Here is a 19529-nt window from a genome sequence, read left to right as displayed (position 1 = left end):
GATGCTAGGCCTTATGAGCATCAGAGACATATAAGACAGGGTCCATGCCTCCACACCTGTCCATGCAATCAGGGGCAAAGATAGGCAGACTGAATGCTCCTTATGGTCTGGATCTTAAGGAGTTATTCACCTAGTAGGTGCTTCTGGAGGTACACAGAGAATGGAGAGCTCCCTTTTGGCCAGAGGTGTTCACGGGAAGTGTTCTAGAAGGGAAGGCATTTGAGCTTGTCTTGGAGGGAGAGGCTTAGTTTTCACAGGCATGGCAGGTCAGGGTTGATGGAGAGGGAGAGTCTAGGTTGAGGGAATGGCCTAAGCAAGGCAGGGAGGTGGCCCACTGCAAGATGTGTTTGTGGAATGGAGAGTGCTTGGTTTGGATGGAGCAGGCTTGTCTCAGGCAGTGATGGGAGGTAGGATTTGAAAGCTAGACTGCTGCTAGATGACAGCAGTCTTGACACCAGGTTCTGCACTATCTAGGTGGTGGACAGCATATGTGGACTCAGGCAGCTAAGGCCTAATCCAGGTGCTGGTTCTTGGAAGATTAATTTGAAAGGATTTATGTCTTTTATCTTAATGCCATGTCTGTGATTTTGCTTTAGCTGTCTCTTAGCCCTGCCCAACCCCTGCCCCCCAGATATCCTACACTGCTGTCCTAACTTGCTCCAGTCCTGGCTCATTCTTCAATTCGTCTCAATTGCTGATGCCTCTGAGAGGACATAAAGGGCCTCCCTTAACTAGGTGGCACCTCTCCCGCCCTAAAGCTCTTGTTTCTCTGCATTGGACACTTGCTACCTCCTGGCTTGTGGTAGAGGCGTATCTGTCCACATTCAGCTTCCTTCCAGGGCTGAGAACTTCTGGGGTCACAGACTCTGACACTTGGTAGAATCTTTCATAGCATCTTGCTCTTTACAGGGTCTCTAGGATATGTGGGTGAATGAGTACATTCCATTCTGGACACTTCAGGTTCCTCACCTTCACTTCTCAGAGACCAGGAGTCCAGTCTTTCTACTGCAGGTTGAACATCCCAAATTCAAAAATCCAAAATGCTCCAGAATTCAAAACTTTCTGAGCATCAACATGATGCTCAGAGGAAACGCTTACTGGAGCATGTCAGATGTCAGGTTTTTGGATTTGTGGTGGTCAGCTGGTAAATATTCCAAAATCCAAAAAGATCCAAAATTCAAAATTCTTCAGGTCCCAAGCATTTCAGATAAGGATACTCAACCTGTACTAGACAGCATTCATATTGGTTGACTGGAGCCTTATTGATGTGATTAAACCTAATTTGTGAAAGAGAGGGTTTGAGAGCCACATTGTCAGGGGAAAACTCCATTGCCAACACTTTCTTGGCAAAGATTTCAAAAATAAGACACCAAGTAATGGGGCCTTCCAATCTATTACAGTCTTTCTGTATTCATGCACGCAAGCTGTTGAGCTAATGGAAGTGAAACCTTCTTATTTATTTGATCACTGTGTTTACTGAAAAAAAAAAAAAGCTAGGGGAAAACCTGTATTTCTTCTTTAACACTTAAGTATAGACTAGATAATTCCAGGCCATGAGATAAGAAGGATGTGTACAAAAATGCTTCTGAGTTAAAAATGCACAATTGTTCTGGATCCCAGAGGCCAGAAGACTTTGTTTGTTTGTTTAATTCAAATGCTCTTAAGAAAGCATTTTGGAAAAGGACTTTTATTGTTTTATCAGTTTAACAACCAAAGCACATAGAATTCATTGATTGTTCATAGATGTGTTTTGTGTTCATGTGTGTATAGATTCTCAGCAGGTTAATGTAATCGTTTGCCTTCCGACCAACAGAAGGTTTGTTCTATAAGTAACAACTGTTAAATAATAGTATAAATTACAGCCTTGAGAGGGTACAGAGAAAAGCAATTTCTAGAGTGATGTACAGGAAGAGAAAGGAATTAAATCTAGCTTCATCCAAATATAAGCATTTCCAGAGAGACCAGTGAATGTGTGATAGTGACTGACCTTCTGATGAGAAACTGTTCATACCCCCAGGCAGTGTCAACAGCAAATGCTAGAAGGGCCCCCACTACTGGCCCCTGCAGTGGGTTTGAACCAGTGGATTTGACTTCGGAGACTGCGCTGGCTGTACATTTTCTCTGGACGTGAAGTCTGGAATGTGATATTGGGCCCACTGGGAGGAATTTTCTGAGGAGAATGGCCTTCACTTGTCCCTGCCCTCTTGGATGGTTCTAGCATATCTTGCTCTGGTGTGCAGCTCATACTCTTTCTACCCGCTGACTCTCCAACATGGCCCATAAGTTTAAATGATGCCAGAGCAACTAGACAGCTGTGACTTTGGGCAGTAAAGACACTTAGGTCCCTGAGGACACTTCTCTGCCCTGCCCTTCCTCTCCCCCCACAACAATCCTCCACAAACCTTGCTTAATCCAAAGAGGGGGATTTCTAATAAGGTTATATGGATGAGGAGTCCCATGAAATCCAAGGGCAAACTTGGAACAGAAGAGGAAAGCTGTGGGAACCCCTGGGCTGTGGGAGGCAGTCTGGTTCTCATCACTGCTCAGCTGCTTCATTTGGCATGTCCCGCTGCAGGCCTCCAGTTTGCAGCTGGAAGTGCAAACTGCTCTCTGCTCCTAATCCCATAGTGGGAAAATAGCCACCTTGGTTGGTCCTGTGCTCACCCACAGCCTATAGAACTAGCCCCAGGAAGTTACATTCAGCTTCCCTGAATTCCAGTGCACAGATTTTGGGGAAAGGAATCTGATAGGCCAAGCTTAGGGCAGGAATCCACCTCTGGTACAGTCACCAGTTGGGGGGAGGATGGTCACCATATGTGACCCTCTGAATCAGGGAGGCAATTTCTAGAGGTAGAATCTTTATGATCAGAGCAGTTGCTCCAAAGCTGTCTACTACACTGCCCCCTTCTCCTCATCCCCAACGTGTAGCTTGTATTCCTGCTTTAAAGACTGACATCCGCTTCTCTGTTTCTTGGGTTCTTCCTCTATGTGAGACAGCCCATAGCGTAGGATGTCTCCCAGCCTTTCTTTGCTATCCCTAAAAGTAAGCCCAGACTCTTTTCATCTTAAAAGTTTACTAATTGTCAGTAAGAAAAAACAGACACGGACTGGTAAGTAGTCACATGGGAAAACCTCAGAGGTTTCAGAAATCTTGAGTTCCCAAAGTCTTAATGTCTTTATTTTCTGGCACTCTTGCTAAGTGACTACTGGGAAAAATGGGTGGGCCTTTTCAGCTGTTGGCAGACTAGCCCATGCAGAACCTAGTAAAGTGCCCATGATATTGTCATCTGTGCACCTTTGCAGATCTCCAGGATATCCTCTGCTTCCTGATTGTAGAATCCCCAACATAGGGTGCTGGCACAGTTAGACCTGGCCTTTCAGAATCAGAAGGCAAAAAATGATTATAGGCAATGCCAGCAAATGTACTAACTCTTGCTTTCTGAAGTTTCACCAATTGCAACGAGATCCTCACTTTGAAAGAAGGAGCATTTTGCTGTCTTTGATCTGCTCCCGTAGGGCGTGGGGCCAGCGGTGTAGGAGCTGCCTCACTGCCCTGTGCACAGGAAACTCAAAATGGAGTGTCTCGCCCATCATTTCCAGCTTCAGGGTTGCAAGTGGTTGGTCTTTGGCAAATAACTGGTTATCAGTGCACAAGAAGCTTGGAGGCGGGTGGGGAATGGAGACAGAATGAGTTAGTAAAAAGATGTTGAGACATAAATAAAAGTGTGCCTTGTGGAGCTTCAGTTGCAACTGTCAGGGGAATGACAGAGAGCATGTTCTTGGAGAGATCAGGTGGCCATGCTTGCAAATGAAAATCCTATCTGGAGCCTCTTGCCAAGCCCTGTCCCCAAGAACAGGATGAGCTCTGGCACAGCTCTGAGGTGCTTGATTCATGGGCCATTTCCATCTCTCTGGGGAAAGCTGCATGTGAACAGCATTTTGGAGCCTGCCTCTGGTGACGGCATGATTTATATTCCCCAGAGCAGGCAGGATCTGGGCTTCCCGCAGGGTCTCTGGAACAGATGCTGGCAGGGCAGGTGGGTACCATAAGCAGCTATTGCCTGCCCCTGGACTGCTCCCTCCCTCTTGCTCCCCTCTCAGCCCTCACCAGGAGGTATACCTTGTTGCCCTGCACCTAGACCAGCTTGTACTGACTTTGACCTTTTGCCTTTGCTGTTCTCCATAACCTCCAGACCTCAACCTTCTACCCAACTCCAGGCAAAGGACTAGGGCGAAGTCCAGCCAGGACTCTGGCTGATGGACAAGGGCCAAGTCAGGGCCTTAGAACAGGAACAGAGTTCTCTTTTACCCTCCAGAGTCCAGGGGTAGAAAGGGCCCATGAAGGACATCTGAGCCAGAATCCTTAGGCCTAGAGACCCATGAGGGAAGGAGAAATAGATTGTGTGGCCAAGTCTGGAGGGTAAGACAGGTAGGCAGGGCCAAGGGTCCAGAGCTGGGTACACAGGAGTGGAATGTAAGCAGACTGGGAAGAAAAGACAGGCAGAGCCTTAGCTTTTGGTGCCTCCCTAGCTTGCCAGGGCTGGGCAGCTGGTGGGTCAGGAGTGCCCTCCTTTTCTACTCCTCCTGCCTTGCCAGCCAGCTCACAGCCCTCTCTCCCTCAAGTTATCCTCTGCTGAGCTATGCCCGCCAGTTTTGTCTGCAAAGCTAATGTGTCTCTATTGTTTCTTCTGTGTTTCAGATCATGGCCATCAGAATAGGGGCTAATATCGGGGCCGTGAGATTAAATGCTTCAGGGGCTCTTTCTGTACAGCCACTGTTTATTTATTCACATTCTCATATTTATTCTCTCCTCCTCTCTTTTCTTACCCTCTCCTCGACTCATCCTGTACTGATTGTTCATTCAGTCTCTCTCTATACATACATGTACTACTATGTAATAATTTATTTTTCGTGCTGCAGATATTAGCCTGCCTATCTGGCAGCTCCTCTGGGCTTCTCAAGGGCACAAGCATTCTTTATTTGAAGTAATCCTAGCCCCAACTGAGTGTCCAGCATGTACTAGTTACACAATGAGTTTTTGAGGGTTGGTCAGCCTGATGACCAGATGAGTGAGTGTGTGGCACCAAAGCTTATCTTAGTTTTCTGACTTCCTCCCAGGATTTGGTCATAGCAGGATTTATTTTATTTACTTATTTATTTATTTATTTATTGGAGATGGAGTCTTGCTCTGTCACCCAGGCTGCAGTGCAGTGGCACAATCTCAGCTCACTGCAACCTCTGCCTCCTGGGTTCAAGCAATTCTTCCACCTCAGCCTCCCGAGTAGCTGGGGATTACAGGCATCTGCCACCACGTCCCAGCTAATTTTCTGTATTTTAGTAGAGACAAGGCTTCACCATGTTGCCCAGACTGGTATCAAACTCCTGACCTCGTGATCCGCCCACCTCAGCCTCCCAAAGTGCTGGGATTACAGTCGTGGGCCACCGTGCCCAACCTTATTTTTAAATTAACATGCAGTATGTATCAGTCAGTATCAAAGCAAGAATAAGAAACTGCACAGTAATTTGAGCAGAAATAGTTAAAGAATTGTTAACTCTAATAGAGATTGGAGTAAAAGGGATTGGCTAATAAGAAGGAAGAACTCTAAAGAATACTAGTCATACTAGATAGTAAGCGCCTTGAAGGCAGCTCTAAGGTGACTCTTATCTGTTTAGCCCCTATGTTCTTACACATGGGCCCCACCCAGTAATCATTGTTGAAGCAGTGTGAATTGAATCAGGGCCTATGGTGACCAGATGTGCCATCTCTAGAAAGTCATTGTAGAAAAATGGGTGCAGGAGAGTGAGTGTACTGTGAGGACTGGTGGCAGGGCACTAGTGACTCCTTCTATAGAGATATGAGGCTTGTTTTGTAAGTGGGAGATCCCCTTATCTGTGACGTCGCCTGTTTGTTTTTCCCTTCAGTGTTAATACTTTGAAGGGTCAGGAAATAGGAAACAACCCCATTAAGCAGGAGATTCTGAGGGCTCAGTCTGTGGCTGACAGTAAGAACAGAACCACAAGATAATGGAGGCTGATACCGGTCCCAGGCAATTCTTCTCCCCTTTGCAAAGCGCTGAATGACAAGCCTATTTCTCAGCTCCAAGCAGGCAGTTGCATTCGGATGATAAATGTGTCCCTGGATAGAGGAGCTTGTTGAGTAATATTTAACAGGGTCTCTGTGAAGAGCCCTCAGCTCCCAAAGGAGACTTTCAAGCCCTCACCTGCTTGCCTGTTCAGCTGAAGTCCATGAGGCAGTGAGAGGGATGAAAGCTCTCCAGCGTGATGGAAGCCTGGTGATTTGTTTTGTTGCTAGAGGTTTCCTGGTTTCTCCTAATTCTTATATTCAGCCCCTCCCTGTCAAAGTCAAACCCCAGGAGAGAGAAACATGGCGTCTGTGAGAAGCTTAGAGCCTTTTAGCAGGCGTGGGAGGGAGGTCAGTGAGTGCCACAGATCTGAGCTTGTATCTTATAGAGCACATTTTCTCTTTCTCCACTCTTTTGCTCTGTCCAGGCCTTCAATGGATAATACTACCACCTAATACTCTTTAGCCAGGTTCCTTGGCTTCTCGCAACCTCTGTCACCTTAGATGTAAGATAGAGATAATAAGAACTACCTCACAGAGTTATCATAGAGATAAAATTAAATCTGTGTAAAAATACTTTGCACGTTGTAAAATTCTCTCCAGCATAGGTCATCCATTCATTCAGCAGTTCCCCACTGCATACCTGTTGCATGCCAGGTACTGTGCTGTGTTTAAAGAGCCAGTTCCAGACTATGAAGGCTGGGAAGAAAAGCAGGCTAACAACCAAGACTTTACCCGCCATCAGTGCGGTTCTGAGATAATTACTAGATGTTTTTAGCTGGGTTCTCCAGAGAAACAGAACCAAAAAAAGATACACACATACACTATATATATATATACACACACACACACACACATATACACACACACACATACACTATATACACACACACATACACTATATATATATACACACACACTATATATACACACATACACTATATATATACACACACATACACTATATATATACACACATACGCTATATATATACACACACGCTATATATATACACACACACATATGCTATATATATACACACACATATACTATATATATATATACACACATACACTCTCTCTCTCTATATATATACATACACACACATACGCTATATATATATACAAACGCACATACACTATATATATATAGTGTGTGTGTGTGTATACACACACACTAATTAGAGATAAATAGGATGTACTTGTATTTTTATCTGTTTTTCTAAAGAGATAAAATAAACTTATTATAAGGAATTGGTTGATGTGGTTACAGAGCCTGAGAAGCCCCAGGATCTGCCACAGCAAGCTGGAGACCCAGGAAAGCCAGTGGTGTAAGTTTCAGTTCAAGTCCAAGCCTGAAGGCAAAGATTGATGCCCCCGCTTGGAGACAGGGCAGAGAGAGCAAATTTTCTTTCTCCACTTTTTTGCTGTATCCAGGCCTTCAGTGGATCAGCAGATGAGGCCCACTCACACTGGGGAGGGCAGTCTACTTTACTCAGCCTACCAGCTCAAATAGTAATCTCATTTAGAAATAACCTCACAAACACATCCCAAGTAATGTTTAACCAAATATCTGGGCACCCTGCAGCCCAGTCACATTGACATAAATTTAACCATCACACCAGGGTTGGTGTTCACATAGAGCATTCAAGTTTGCATAGCAGCTTTACATGCTGTGTCTCATTTGGCCTCCAGAATGAGCCAGTGAGGAACTTAGTTCCCTTCTCTGTCACAGGTATCACCAGGGTGGCCATTTGAAGTGGGTGATGTTTGCCTTAAACCCAAATCTCTATGCACCAAGCCTTATTCCTCTCGGTGACGGAAGGCCTGCCCCTTTCCAGAGACCCACCTGCCTAGCACGTGAGAGGCTTTTGAGTCTGTCTGCTGCCTGCAGTGCCCTGGTGCCCTCCACTTCTTCACGCCAGTCCTTGGTTAGCAGGAAGGTCTGAAAGTAGTTTTCCTGTGGGCTTAGAATTATCTGTGGGTGAGATATCAGTAAGCATCTCAGCAAAGTCTGAATGTGGCCCTGATGTCTAGGATAGGTGAGGGCTCAACATAGAGCTGTGCCTTTGTGAGCCTCAGTTGGTTGGGAGGTGTGGTGTGGTGTGGTATGGGGGAGGATGGCTGCAGGCGGGCGGCGCTCCCACAGACACATTTGCTCCAGTCTGGCTGTCTGTGTCTCATCAGAGGACGGTGCATGGCTTTCACATTTAATAAGCCCTTTGCTATTTTAATCATGCTTATGAATCAAGGTACTCCTGGGCATTTCTGTTTACTTAAAACTCGTTGTGAGATATTCTATTAAAGTCTGTCATAGGGGAAATATGAATCTATTAATTCAAAAATGGTCACCTCCTCATGCTGAGCTTGGAAAATGGGCCAAATCGGTGGCAGTTCTCAGGTTTGCGTCTCCAGCAGTGCCTGCCCTGCTAGCATCGCAGATACTTGCCAGCATGTTTGTCTCCTCATCTGGAAAATGCTATTTTAGGCTGCACATCCCCCTTGCCTAGACAGTAACCAGCACAATGTAGGTGCTTAGTTACTGTTTCTGGAATGAACTGGACTGCAGCTTGTGGAGGGAGGATTGCCTCACAGCTGCACTTGCCTCAGCTCTACGCTGGGAAGAGTGCCTGGCCAGCCCATCACAGCTGGCACCTCACCTAGTCTGTCATGCATGTCCTGGACACTGGGAATGCAATTCTTATTCAGACACAGCTCCTGCCTGTAGAGAGTTCATGGCAGAGTTGGGGGTGACAGGCCATAAACAACGAACCAGAGTTTGTCTTGAGAAGCAGTGGACAAAAGCAGCTCCGGAAGAGGGCCTCAGGGACACTGAGGAGGGAGTAGGGGGGTGCTGGCATCTGGAGCCATCGGCACTGGAGGTTTATTTGGTGACAGAATGGCACAGGACCTCAGAGCCGACTTCTGTAGCTCAGCGCTTCCTTTCTCTGATTGGCTTTTTCTGCGATTTTTCCTGCAGGGCCTGTGCCAGCAGTGAGACGGAGAGTGAAGCAGGAGACATCATGGACCAGCAATTTGAAGAGATGAACAACAAACTCAACTCGGTCACCGACCCCACTGGCTTCCTGCGGATGGTTCGCCGAAATAACCTCTTTAACAGGTGCGTGTGGGACTCTTTCTGCAAGCCCAGCACAGGGCAGGGTGCGCTGAGCACAGATAATGTGCTTTCAGTGGATGCTCCTTCTGGCTGGTTAGGCTCCTGGCTCGTGTCATGCATTTGCAGCAGCAAGCGTGATGCCTCCACAGCCCCATGCCCATCAGGGCCTCTGCTTCACAGCAGCATCTCCTGCTCAAGCGAGAAAACAGTGACAGGCTTGACGTGACAATTCTCATTTGACTGGGATGGGAGTCCCAGGAGACAATTGGCTGCTTCTTCACATAGCCTCAGAGCTGACTTCCCCAACATCAGGCAGAAGCCAGAGTAACTTCACATACTTCTTTGCTAACTTCTGCAAGTAACTCACGGGCCAGGTATCTGCATTGACTTCTGGCCTGACATTCAGGGAGTCAGGGAGAGTGAGAATGCCAGCGCTGTTGGAGGGAGAAACTGGGCCTAGGAATGCACTCATCCAAACCGAGGCTCACCCGTCTGTGCCAAGCCCTCACTTCCCTGTTACCTGACCAAAGAGGCCTTAATGGCTTTAAGATGAATCGGGTTTAAAATTTCCAAGCCAGCATGCCCCTTTTTTTTCTCAGGAGTGATACCCAAGCTGGGTCCAGATAAACAGGGCAGGCGGTTGGGGTTTAGGGACACCTGTCCCACTGTCATTTGGTTGCCAGGCAACAACCTGGGAGTACATTTTGATAGACCTCTTTGGAAAGACATCACAGACTCCCTAGGTCCCTGCCATAACCTGAGGGCCTGCCTTTAAAGGGCAGCTGGTTAACCCTGGAACACAGGCGGGAAGTGACTGTGTGCTGGGTGGGAGGCAGCCTCCGCTTGGCAGCCCTGCTGTGCGAGGCATTGTGTGCCCTGTCCGTTCCTACTCCAGGCCCTAGTTTCCTCTCATTATTGTGCTGTCAGGGTGACAAATGTGTGTTGACTTTCCCAGGGCTGAGTTGAGTGGGAAGGGAGCCAAGGGCAGGGGATGTAGGAGCTGGCAGCCTGGTTGTAAGGAGGCCAGAACTTCCAGCTAGTTCGCCCCTAGTCCCTTCTCCCCAGCCACCTTCGCAGTTGTCTCTCACTGCTTTTGGTTTCATGCAGGGACACAACCAGGTGTGAGGAGGCCTGGGACTTGTCCTGGACTCATCATCTTGCCCTGCCAATTTCTCAGCCAGTGAGGCAGGCGACACTTACTCCGCCGTGTGATGCCAGCTGAGGAGATAAACTAGAGTGTGAGGAGCTCAGAGCACAGCCTCAGCCTCTGGCCTTGCCACTCACGAGCTGTAGGACACTGGGGAGGCAGTTTCACCTCTGTCAGCCTCAGTCTCATCATCTGTGAAATGGCGATGGCTTCTTACCCTGCAGGCTTCCTGTAATGTGGGAATAAAGGAGCCAACGTATAAATCACACACTGACCGACTTAATGCATGGAAGGCACTGTACATTTGGTGGGTTTCTGCTGTTTTGAGTAAAGTTGGAAGAATAGTGCTGAACTTAAATTCTTAAGATAACGTGGTGGGGAGGTGCGTTGGCTCACGCCTGTAATCCCAGCACTTTGGGAGGCCAAGGTGGGCGGATCAGGAGGTCAGAAGATTGAAACCATCCTGGCCAATACAGTGAAACCCCATCTCTACTAAAATACAAAAAATTAGCTGGGCGTGGTGGCACACACCTGTAGTCCCAGCTACTTGGGAGGCTAAGGCAGGAGAATTGCTTGAACCTGGGAGGCGGAGGTGGCAGTGAGCTGATTGCGCCACTGTACTTCAGACTGGTGGCAGAGTGAGACTCCATCTCAAAAAAAAAAGATAATGTTGGGGAGAAACTTTGGAAGGAATGAGACGTCTGTGTGCCTGTGCAGCAGCTGTCGGCCACCTTGGGTTGTAGCCTCTTCCATACTTCTTCCCTTCCTACCTCAAGTCCTTCACATGAGAGAGCTGCCAAAAGACCATCAGGCATCCATGGTGACCTGTTTGCAGGCACTCTAGCAGTCAGAACCAGTCCCCCAGGACCTCAGCACTATGGAAGAAAAGAGTCAAGCCAGGTATACCTGGGGCCCTAGCTTGTCAACCCTGGGCCTGGGGTGGTGTGCATTTTGAGTGGTGGAGTGCTCATTTTGAAAAGAGAGGGTTTTTTTGCTTTTGTTTTTGTTTTTGAGACGGAGTCTCACTCTGTCATCATGCTGGAGTGCAGTGGTATGATCTCAGCTCACTGCAACTTCCATTTTCCAGTTTGAAGCAATTATCCTGCCTCAGCCTCCCGAGTAGCTGGGACTATAGGCACGCACCACCATGCCCAGCTAATTTTATGTATTTTTAGTAGAAACAGGGTTTCACCATCTTGGCCAGGATGGTCTCTATCTCTTGACCTTGTGATCCATCTGCCTCGGCCTCCCAAAGTGCTGGGATTACGGGCGTGAGCTACCACGCCTGGCCTGGAAAGATGGTTTTTGTTCTTCTGAGCAGCCCTGCAGTAGCTTCAGTGAGCAAAGTACTGTAGATGAATTTGTTGATTCACTTACATAACACAATCTGTGCCCCCAGCCAGGCTGAGTACTGTGCCCAGCCCTGGTGACTGAGTGGGGGGCAGCAAGGCCCACAGCCCCGGAGCCTGCACCCAGCTCCCTTGGCAAGGTCTGACCCAACCCAGTCCCACCTTCCAAAAAGCAAAGCAGTTTAAAGAGTCTCAGCAGACTCTTCCAGTTCTGACCCTTTAGAGGACACCAAGGGCAGATTGGATGAGGGAAATACCCAGCATTCTTCCCACTTCAATGCAGTGAGCCCTTAAGGCCCAGGAAAGTTTGCAACACTGCATGTTCTCTGGTGCCTCTCTCGAAAGCCCAGGAAGGGGGGCTCTGGCCTTCATCCCACAAGAGAGTGGAGCTACCACAGAGGGAACCACAGAGGCAAAGGTATCCTTGTTAGAACAGTGCAAACTTCCCTTGCAGACTTTCAGTGCAGCCTCACATCTTATAGCTGAGCACACATAGGCCAGAGAGGAGCGAGACCTGCCCACGAGCAGGTGCCAAAACACGCCTCGCAGCTTCCCTGCCAGCCTGTCCCGGCCCTGCTGTGGGGTCCCAGGCCTCCCTCTCTGCCCCATGTATGGCCAGGGATCTGGGCTAAGAGGTGCACTGACTTGTGACTGAACAGAACGGCTAGAAGCGGCTTTTCTGCAGATTGCTGATAGTGGTTAACATTTGTGGAGTGCTCGTACCCTAGAGCCAACAGAGGTGATGTGGAAGCAGCCATGTGTGTAGGGCCTGTGTGCTGGAGCAGTAGGGGCTCTCCTCTCCAGGGGCTCTCTAGCTCAGTGATTTTATGGATTCCTTGGCCCCTTTGTTCCTGGGTGGTTTGCTGGACTGATTTGGCAATGAGGCCACCATAGCTAATGCAAGTCAAGTGAGACTTGGCTTTAGGTTTTCCTCCCTTGCCACTCCAGGAGTTGGTCTTTGTTCTGCTGTCATTTTTGAGGTCTCTGCAATCATTATTTTTCTTCTTGCCTATTGGCAGAAAACACATTTGCATTTTGAACTCAGGGTAGGTAAGGCTATTGAATGAAAAACAAAGGCTCTTCTCTTGGCTAGCACCCTGACCTTGGTGTGAGCCCCAGGGGCAGAGCAGCAGCCCTAACCTTTGAGAGTGATGCTGAGGACTAGTAGGCCAGCACATGCATGTAAGAGTGTGTGTGTGTGTGTGTGTGTGTGTGTGTGTGGAGGGGTACTATGGGAATGGATGTATATATTTGTATGTGCAGGCTTGTGTGTGTGTGTGTGTTTGTGTGTAGTATGTATATGTGGTATGTGTGTATGTGACTGGACCTGGGGCAGTCAGCAGATCTCATTTGCTGTAGAAAAGAGAAGGAAGAACAGGATAGGCTTTTGACTGCATCTTGGATCCTGGTCTACAGGGAGTGCCTTGATATTAAGGTACACCCATCCAGAGTCATTTAGAACCAGTATTTTCCTGACTTCTGTAGCCACCACTGGTGCAACAAGCATCCTGGATCTTTAATTTTCCATGTTGTATCTGTGTGGAACACAATGTGGAGAGGGACTTTGTTGTTGTCCAGAGAGCAGTGACTAGAGCCAAAACAGAGGACAAAGGAGTCTTCTTATTCTAAAGAGAAGTGTGCAGCAGGGCCAGAGCCCACCCTCAGGTCTCTACAACTTCCCTCCAGTGCCCTGTGACACACTCCGGGTCTCTCACAGGAGACCAGATAAGGAATCACAAGAGAGAACCTCAGCTTGGTTGGAGGTCCTTCCAGAGAATCCCCAGCAAAAACTGGGGTCCTGCTAGATGGGGAAAGAGGCATCTTCATCCCATGGGCCCAGCCTCCATGACTACAGGGTAGGGAGAAAAGAAAGAAAGGAAGGTTCCAGGTGGGAGTGGGCCAGCCACAGTGCTCAGCGTGCCCACACTTAACATGGCACAGGTGTGTGTGTGTCCCGGTGGGTGGATCACATGGACCCACACCTTACTGGTTTCCCGCCCAGGAGGTTGTCTGCTAGACAGGGACCTCAGCCACATGTTATGAAGTGTGCAGCCAGTGGCAGGGTGGAGGGGTTCTAGGGGAGCTGCAGCTGGCTGCCGTGTTGAGGGGTGCAGAGGAAGGCCCTGCAGAGCTTTTCCCTGCCCCTTTCCCTGCTGCCCTCAACACCTGAGGGTCAGGCCCTGAAAGTGGAGAGCATTAGTGCTCCCAGAGTCTGCCCTGCCCTCCAAATCCGTGCATGAAAGCCTGGCCTGCAGTGCAGGTGGGAGAGAATGCAGTGACTGTAATACACAGGAGGATTTCCTGAAAACTTGGGGAAGAAAGCGTCAGCAGGACAGTGGAGAGAAGAGCCATCTCCGCAAGGCCAGCCTGGCCAGTAAGCTGGGACCTGGCACACATGTGTCCTGCTGTATGTGCATCTACATGGATGTGTAATTGTAATTCTTCTTTTTTTTTTTTCCCCCAGAGACAGAGTCTCACTCTGTCACTCAGGCTGGATTATAAGTGGTGCCATCATAGCTAACTGCAGACTCAAACTCCTGGGCTCAAGCAATCCTCCTGCCTCGCCTCCTGAGTAGCAGGGACCACAGGTGCGCACCACTTCACCCAGCTAATTTTTTGAAATTATTTTTTGTAGAGACAAGGTCTTGCTATGTGGCCCAGGCTGGTTCAAATGATCCTCATGTCTTGGCCTTCCAAAGTGTTGAGATCACAGATGTGAGCCTCTGTGCCTGGCCAGGCTGTGGTTCTTTGTGAACATACATGTGGGCCATCCTGCTTTAGGGCCTTACAGAGGCGCACCACAGCAATGCTGCAAAAGCCCAGTGTCGGCCAGCGATCTGCTCGTCACTGTCTTCCCAGGACTAGGCTTTGTCTGTGGTGAAGCACATGGTGCAGAAGAGAAATCTCGGGCGCTGGGGCCAGCCAGACCTTGATTTGAAACCTGGCTCTGCTCTTTAAGGTGCCTTCAGCTTTTTACTTTTTTATCTGGAAAATGAAGGTGACCATGCCTACTGACAGAGTTGTTCCTAGGACGCAGTAAGTGTGACGATGACCAGATGTATCCTGCTGTGTAGCTAGTAGTTTCTTTCTCTCCCTACCGTGAGTCTGAGGTTTCTATGGCACCAAAGGCTCTTTTTCGAGGGGTGAACCAACCACTCAAAAGATCTAAAAGATCAAATCTCCACCAAGAAACCTGATAGATTGATGCTTCTTCCTGGTACAGCTTCTCTCAGTGCCACCGGAAACACTTTGAATAAATGCAGAGTGGGGACCCAGTCTGCCACCAGCTATAGGTATAGCCCTGGCTTTGAACCCCCAAGGTTGTATACCCACCTTTCTGGCTGGGGTCCTGATCCCTATCCCCTGCTCCTTGTTGGTGACTCTGAGGCTTCTGGCCCCAGTAAGGAGCTAAGTGTTCTCTCCACCCCTGACCTCCAGGTCACCTGTGCCACATTAAATGTGGGCATGCAGAGCATGCCGTGGCTGGCCTCCATCCATATTTGCCTCCCTGTGACTGTTCTGGGCAAGGATCTTCCCTGCCTATTCTGATACCTATCAACAGCCTCAAATGGTTGCTGGTGCTCAGCAGGGTGACTTGCCCCAAGTCTACCCTCTTGTCAGTGGTAAAGATGAGATCTGCCCCTCACTGGATGGGACTTTCTCCCTCACATTGATCCCATTGCCACCCACCTGGGGCAGGCTGACGGTCTTCACTGTCCTCCCTCTGGCTGGGGCACAGTTTTGATTGTGTCCCTCTCTCGCCAGGAGTCACAGGAGCTCTAGTGGAGTTGGGTGGAAGTGTGGAGCTTGACATCTGAGTACTCCACAGTCTCACCCTGACATGCTTCCCATTTCCTGTTCCACTTTCCCCCACCCTCTGTCCTAACCCAGAGCAACCCCAGACCTGCCCATTCACATCTCAGGGTCTTCACTTGGGCATGGGGACATGGCTAAAGAGGGCTTTCCTTTGAGGCACTGTCTCAAACATAGCATCTTTCACAAATCCACCTTGGATTGCCCCAACTGGAAATCACTTCTCCCTTCTCTAAAACTTCCTCTGCTTTATCTGTGGGTAGGGAGCCAACACCTTGCACCTTGCATTTGTTACCTGTGTCCGTGCCCTCTCCCCTCCCAGGCTGTGCACTCACCCCAGGCTCAGTAACTTCTGATTTATCTCTGTATCCCACAAGGAGCCTAGCAGGGTGCCTTGTGTTAAGTAGGTACAGGCAGTTGCTCAAGGAAGGGAGGAAGGGAGAGAGGGAGGAAGGAAGGAAAGGAGAAAGAAAGGAAGGAAGGGAGGAAAGGAGGAACGGAGGGAGGGACAAAAATGATAATGACAGCAGTGAGCGTCTGTTGATGACTTCCCAGCACTGAGCACTGTGCTAAGTGCTTTACATGTGTTATCTTAGTCAATCCCTGCAGCAACCATGAGGGGTACTATGATGACAGCAAGGTTTACACAAGGTAAATTAGTTGCCCAGGGTCTCACAGCTGGAAAATCACAGAGCCAGCATTAGGATCTGGGTCTGCCAGACTCCAGAGACAGTGCTGCAGCCCCACAGGCCCCGATCCATCTAACTCCCTTGCCAAGTGATCACCCATCTTTTGCCTAAATTCCTCTCGTGACAGGGAGCTTATTACCTTCTGAGGCAGTGAATTCTGTCTTCAGACAACTCTGACTAATCCAGCTCTGGAGGTTCTCTGTAAACGAGTGAATTAGACCCTACAGGTTTGTTTTGAGGGACAGGCTTGGACCCACAAATTGCTTGAAAGTGCAAAGCCCTTTGGAAGGGGGTTTTGCTGTATTGCTGGATGTGCATCAGCTGGGCAAGCTGCCACACAGAGTTGTCTTTTCTTCTCTCCATCCCTGAGCACTTTAGAAGCCTGCCCCAACGACTGCCTGGCTCAGGCCTTTGTTCTGACCTCTGAATGGGGTCAGCAGGAAAAGCCTATGCAAGGCTGGCCTGGGCATCAAGTTCTTTTAAGGTAAGCATCTCCAGGCCTGGCCCCAGAGCCTCATACCCATTACAGCAAAGAGCAGATGGCCACAGCACAGTGCCCAGAGTGGGCAGAGGCCAGCCACCACCAACTGCTGCGTGGCTCCTGCAGGAGGGTGGGTGCGGGCCCTCTTGGTGGAGGCGTGTACCACAACCCTTAGTGCAGGCAGGGAACCTACCACAGACCCATCATGCCCAGGAGAGTCCAAGAGCAAGGGGAAAGAAGCCACACATAGCTCCAGACTCATTCCTGGGCTTGAGAGGAGCCAGGCACTGCCAGAAGAGCCAGGGTCCCTGGGTACACCTGCCCATCTTTGTGGCTCTTCTCTGGAGGAGCAGCCAGGCAAATGGCAATTAAGGAGGGGAACGGGCAGAAGTGCCCGCAGCTTATTACATAAGTACTTAAAATGCAGTGTTCGCCAGGTTCATCTCCCAGAGGAGAGAACCTTTCGCGTGAGAATGTTCATGGAGGGAAGTCACTGAATGCTTTCAGAATCCTGGTTTTTAATTGAATTGTGACATCTCTGGTTACTTGAATATAATGGATTTGCCAGTTCATTTTTCCATTAATGTCTTAAAATTCAGGTTCAAATCTCAGGCCAGCTTCCTCAGAAGATGCAGCTCAGTTGAGAGCCCCAGAGGGGACTTGGGAGCATCCTGGTTAGGGCTCAGTTGAGGGAGGAAGGAGCCAAAGGATTTTCCAGGTAGCTCAATCCCAGCAGAGCAAGAGCTGCACTCACAGTCTGCCAGGTGCAGTCCTTGCCGGTAAGGCAGGAAGCTCCAGCCCAGAGGGGTTGAGGGGCTCACCTGAGTGAGTGTGAGCAGGTGAGCGAGTGAGGGGCACAGTCAGGATCCTCCCAGGGCAGCCTGACCATGGAGCAGCACAGAGGGCATGGCAGGGGAACATGCATAATAAAGACATCCTGAGAAGGTGAGGACCGTGTGTCTGATCAGAGGAGAAATGACAGGGCTGAGAAATGGCAGCCACACCTTGAACAAGCCACCACCACCAAGGCCCCTCCCTGACTCCTGCAGACCTTTGACCTGGGGAGAGTCCTGCTCAGATGGCCCCTGGACTGGTGCTCTGTGCAGTGTCTTTCTTTCTGGGATAGAGGGCACAAACCAGATGAGGGTTCAGGGCTGATGCCACAGCACTAGGCCTTGGGCTCCCCGGAGAGCAGAGGCCCCTCAGGCCACAGGCTTTCTGCTGCCTGCCTGTGTGGGATAGCAGGGCCCTGCCCTGATGTTGCTGCCTTAGAGGGAGGGCAAGGACCGAATCTCCCCATTCACTGAAGTCCCCCTGCAGCTTTCCCAGGCCACCAAGAGGGTGCCTAGCCCGTGTTGATGGGTGAATGGGCACCACCTTTCTCTTTGGTGCTGTGAGGAGCAGAGCCTTCCCTCAGGTCACCTCTTCATGCGTTCCTCAGGTGGCACCCTTCCTAGCTGCCCCTCCCTGCCAGGCAGTCTAACAGCGCTGCCCCCACGGTAGTGTCTGCCTCTGGGTCGATGTGTGCGGAGCAGACAGCCCCAGCCAGCCAGTGAGGTTCTTCAAGATTGCACCAAGCTCTAGCATGCTTGTTCCTTCCTCCTGGCCACCTGGTTAGCCCTACTACAGAGACAGGAGGGCCGGAATGTCAGGGCTAGGTGGGCCCTACCATCCTGGTTGTTTTCTTAGGCTCGGCTGAGGGAGAGTCAAGCCCCTGTTTCTTCATCTGCTGACCCCCTGTAGATGCTTTCCTCCCGAGGAGGCAGTGCTGTTCTGCACGTGGGAGACCTGATTTCTCAAGTCCAGACTGCTGCAGAAACACTGCTTTGGAAGCCAGGCGACCAAGCAGAGCAGGTTGAGGTGGCAGCCTACCCCACAGAAGGCAGGACGGGCAGACTCCACAGGGAGGTCCGCCGGGTCCCAGCTGCCTGAAAGAACTTGTTTGGCCCAAGCAGAGAAAGCTGTGTGCATGTGTGCGTGTGTTGGGGTTGGGGAGTGTATGTTGGAGGAGGGCAGTGCATGTTGGCGGAAGGGAGTGTGTGTGTATGTGTGTTGGGGGAGGGGAGTGTGTGTGTGTTGGGGGAGGGGAGTGTGTATTGGGGGAGGGGGGAGAGAGTGTGTGTGTGTGTGTGTGTGTGTGTGTGTGTGTGTGTGTGTTTGCCCAGGCTGCTCTCTGCACCATGAATTAACTCCCCTCTTTAAGCCGAGCATGGGTGGGAAGCCAGGGAGCAGCTGCAGACCTGGGCAGGCTCACACTCGCTCGAAGTGCCCAAAGGAGTGCGAGCAGTGCATTGGCTTCCTCCTGCCTCAGGAATAGATCCCTTCATCCTCCCTGAAGGAGAGATTCATGAGCAGCGAGGGCAGCCCAGCCCAGCTGGCATGTGTCACCATTCCAGAGGCAAGAGCCACACCTCTAATGCCTCTGCCCCTCGACTGCTCTTCACAGTCCCTCTGTGGCCTCACCTCTCTCTGCATGCATGCTGGGCCCTGTCTTTTTCCTGCCACCACTCAGACTGTGTGCTGTGGAGAAAATGAAAATGTTCCCGAAGTAGGTTAATAAACATCATCTAAAGAATGAACTAATAAAGACAGTGTGGGGTGAGAAGATTCTCTGCTGAGAGCTAGGCTGTCAATTAGCCAAACTGGGTCCCGGCAGCCACAGGCCGGGCGGTGAGAAAAGTGAGCCATTGCCACCTGCTGGAGCCCTGGGGTGGTGCAGCTGTGAAACCCGGAGCCGCAGCCCCCAGGAGGGGCCGTCCATTGTTATACCACCTTTAGGGACTCAGCGGCTGAGATGGCACAGCAAAAGCCCCTACCCTGCCAGGTGAGAGTCCTGACCCCCGCCAGCCTG

General features: G+C 50.0%; 1 protein-coding gene across 3 annotated transcripts in view; it reads left to right on the top strand.

Moving 5' to 3' along the window:
- TTC28 (tetratricopeptide repeat domain 28) overlaps positions 1-19529 on the top strand; it is a 655746-nt gene that overhangs the window by 598117 nt on the left and 38100 nt on the right. For all 3 annotated transcript variants that reach the window (XM_021666147.2, XM_021666146.2, XM_012464921.2), the window contains exon 12: positions 9062-9202. In XM_021666147.2, the coding sequence (XP_021521822.2) occupies positions 9062-9202 (141 nt within the window). The remainder of the gene's footprint in view (positions 1-9061; positions 9203-19529) is intronic.

The sequence above is a fragment of the Aotus nancymaae genome, unplaced genomic scaffold (genome assembly GCF_030222135.1).
Source record: "Aotus nancymaae isolate 86718 unplaced genomic scaffold, 86718_ANA_hifiasm-v0.15.2.pri h1tg000076l, whole genome shotgun sequence".
In the NCBI taxonomy this organism is placed as follows: domain Eukaryota; kingdom Metazoa; phylum Chordata; class Mammalia; order Primates; family Aotidae; genus Aotus; species Aotus nancymaae.
Note: the sequence above shows the minus strand (reverse complement) of the source record. Positions and strands in the feature narration are given on the sequence as shown.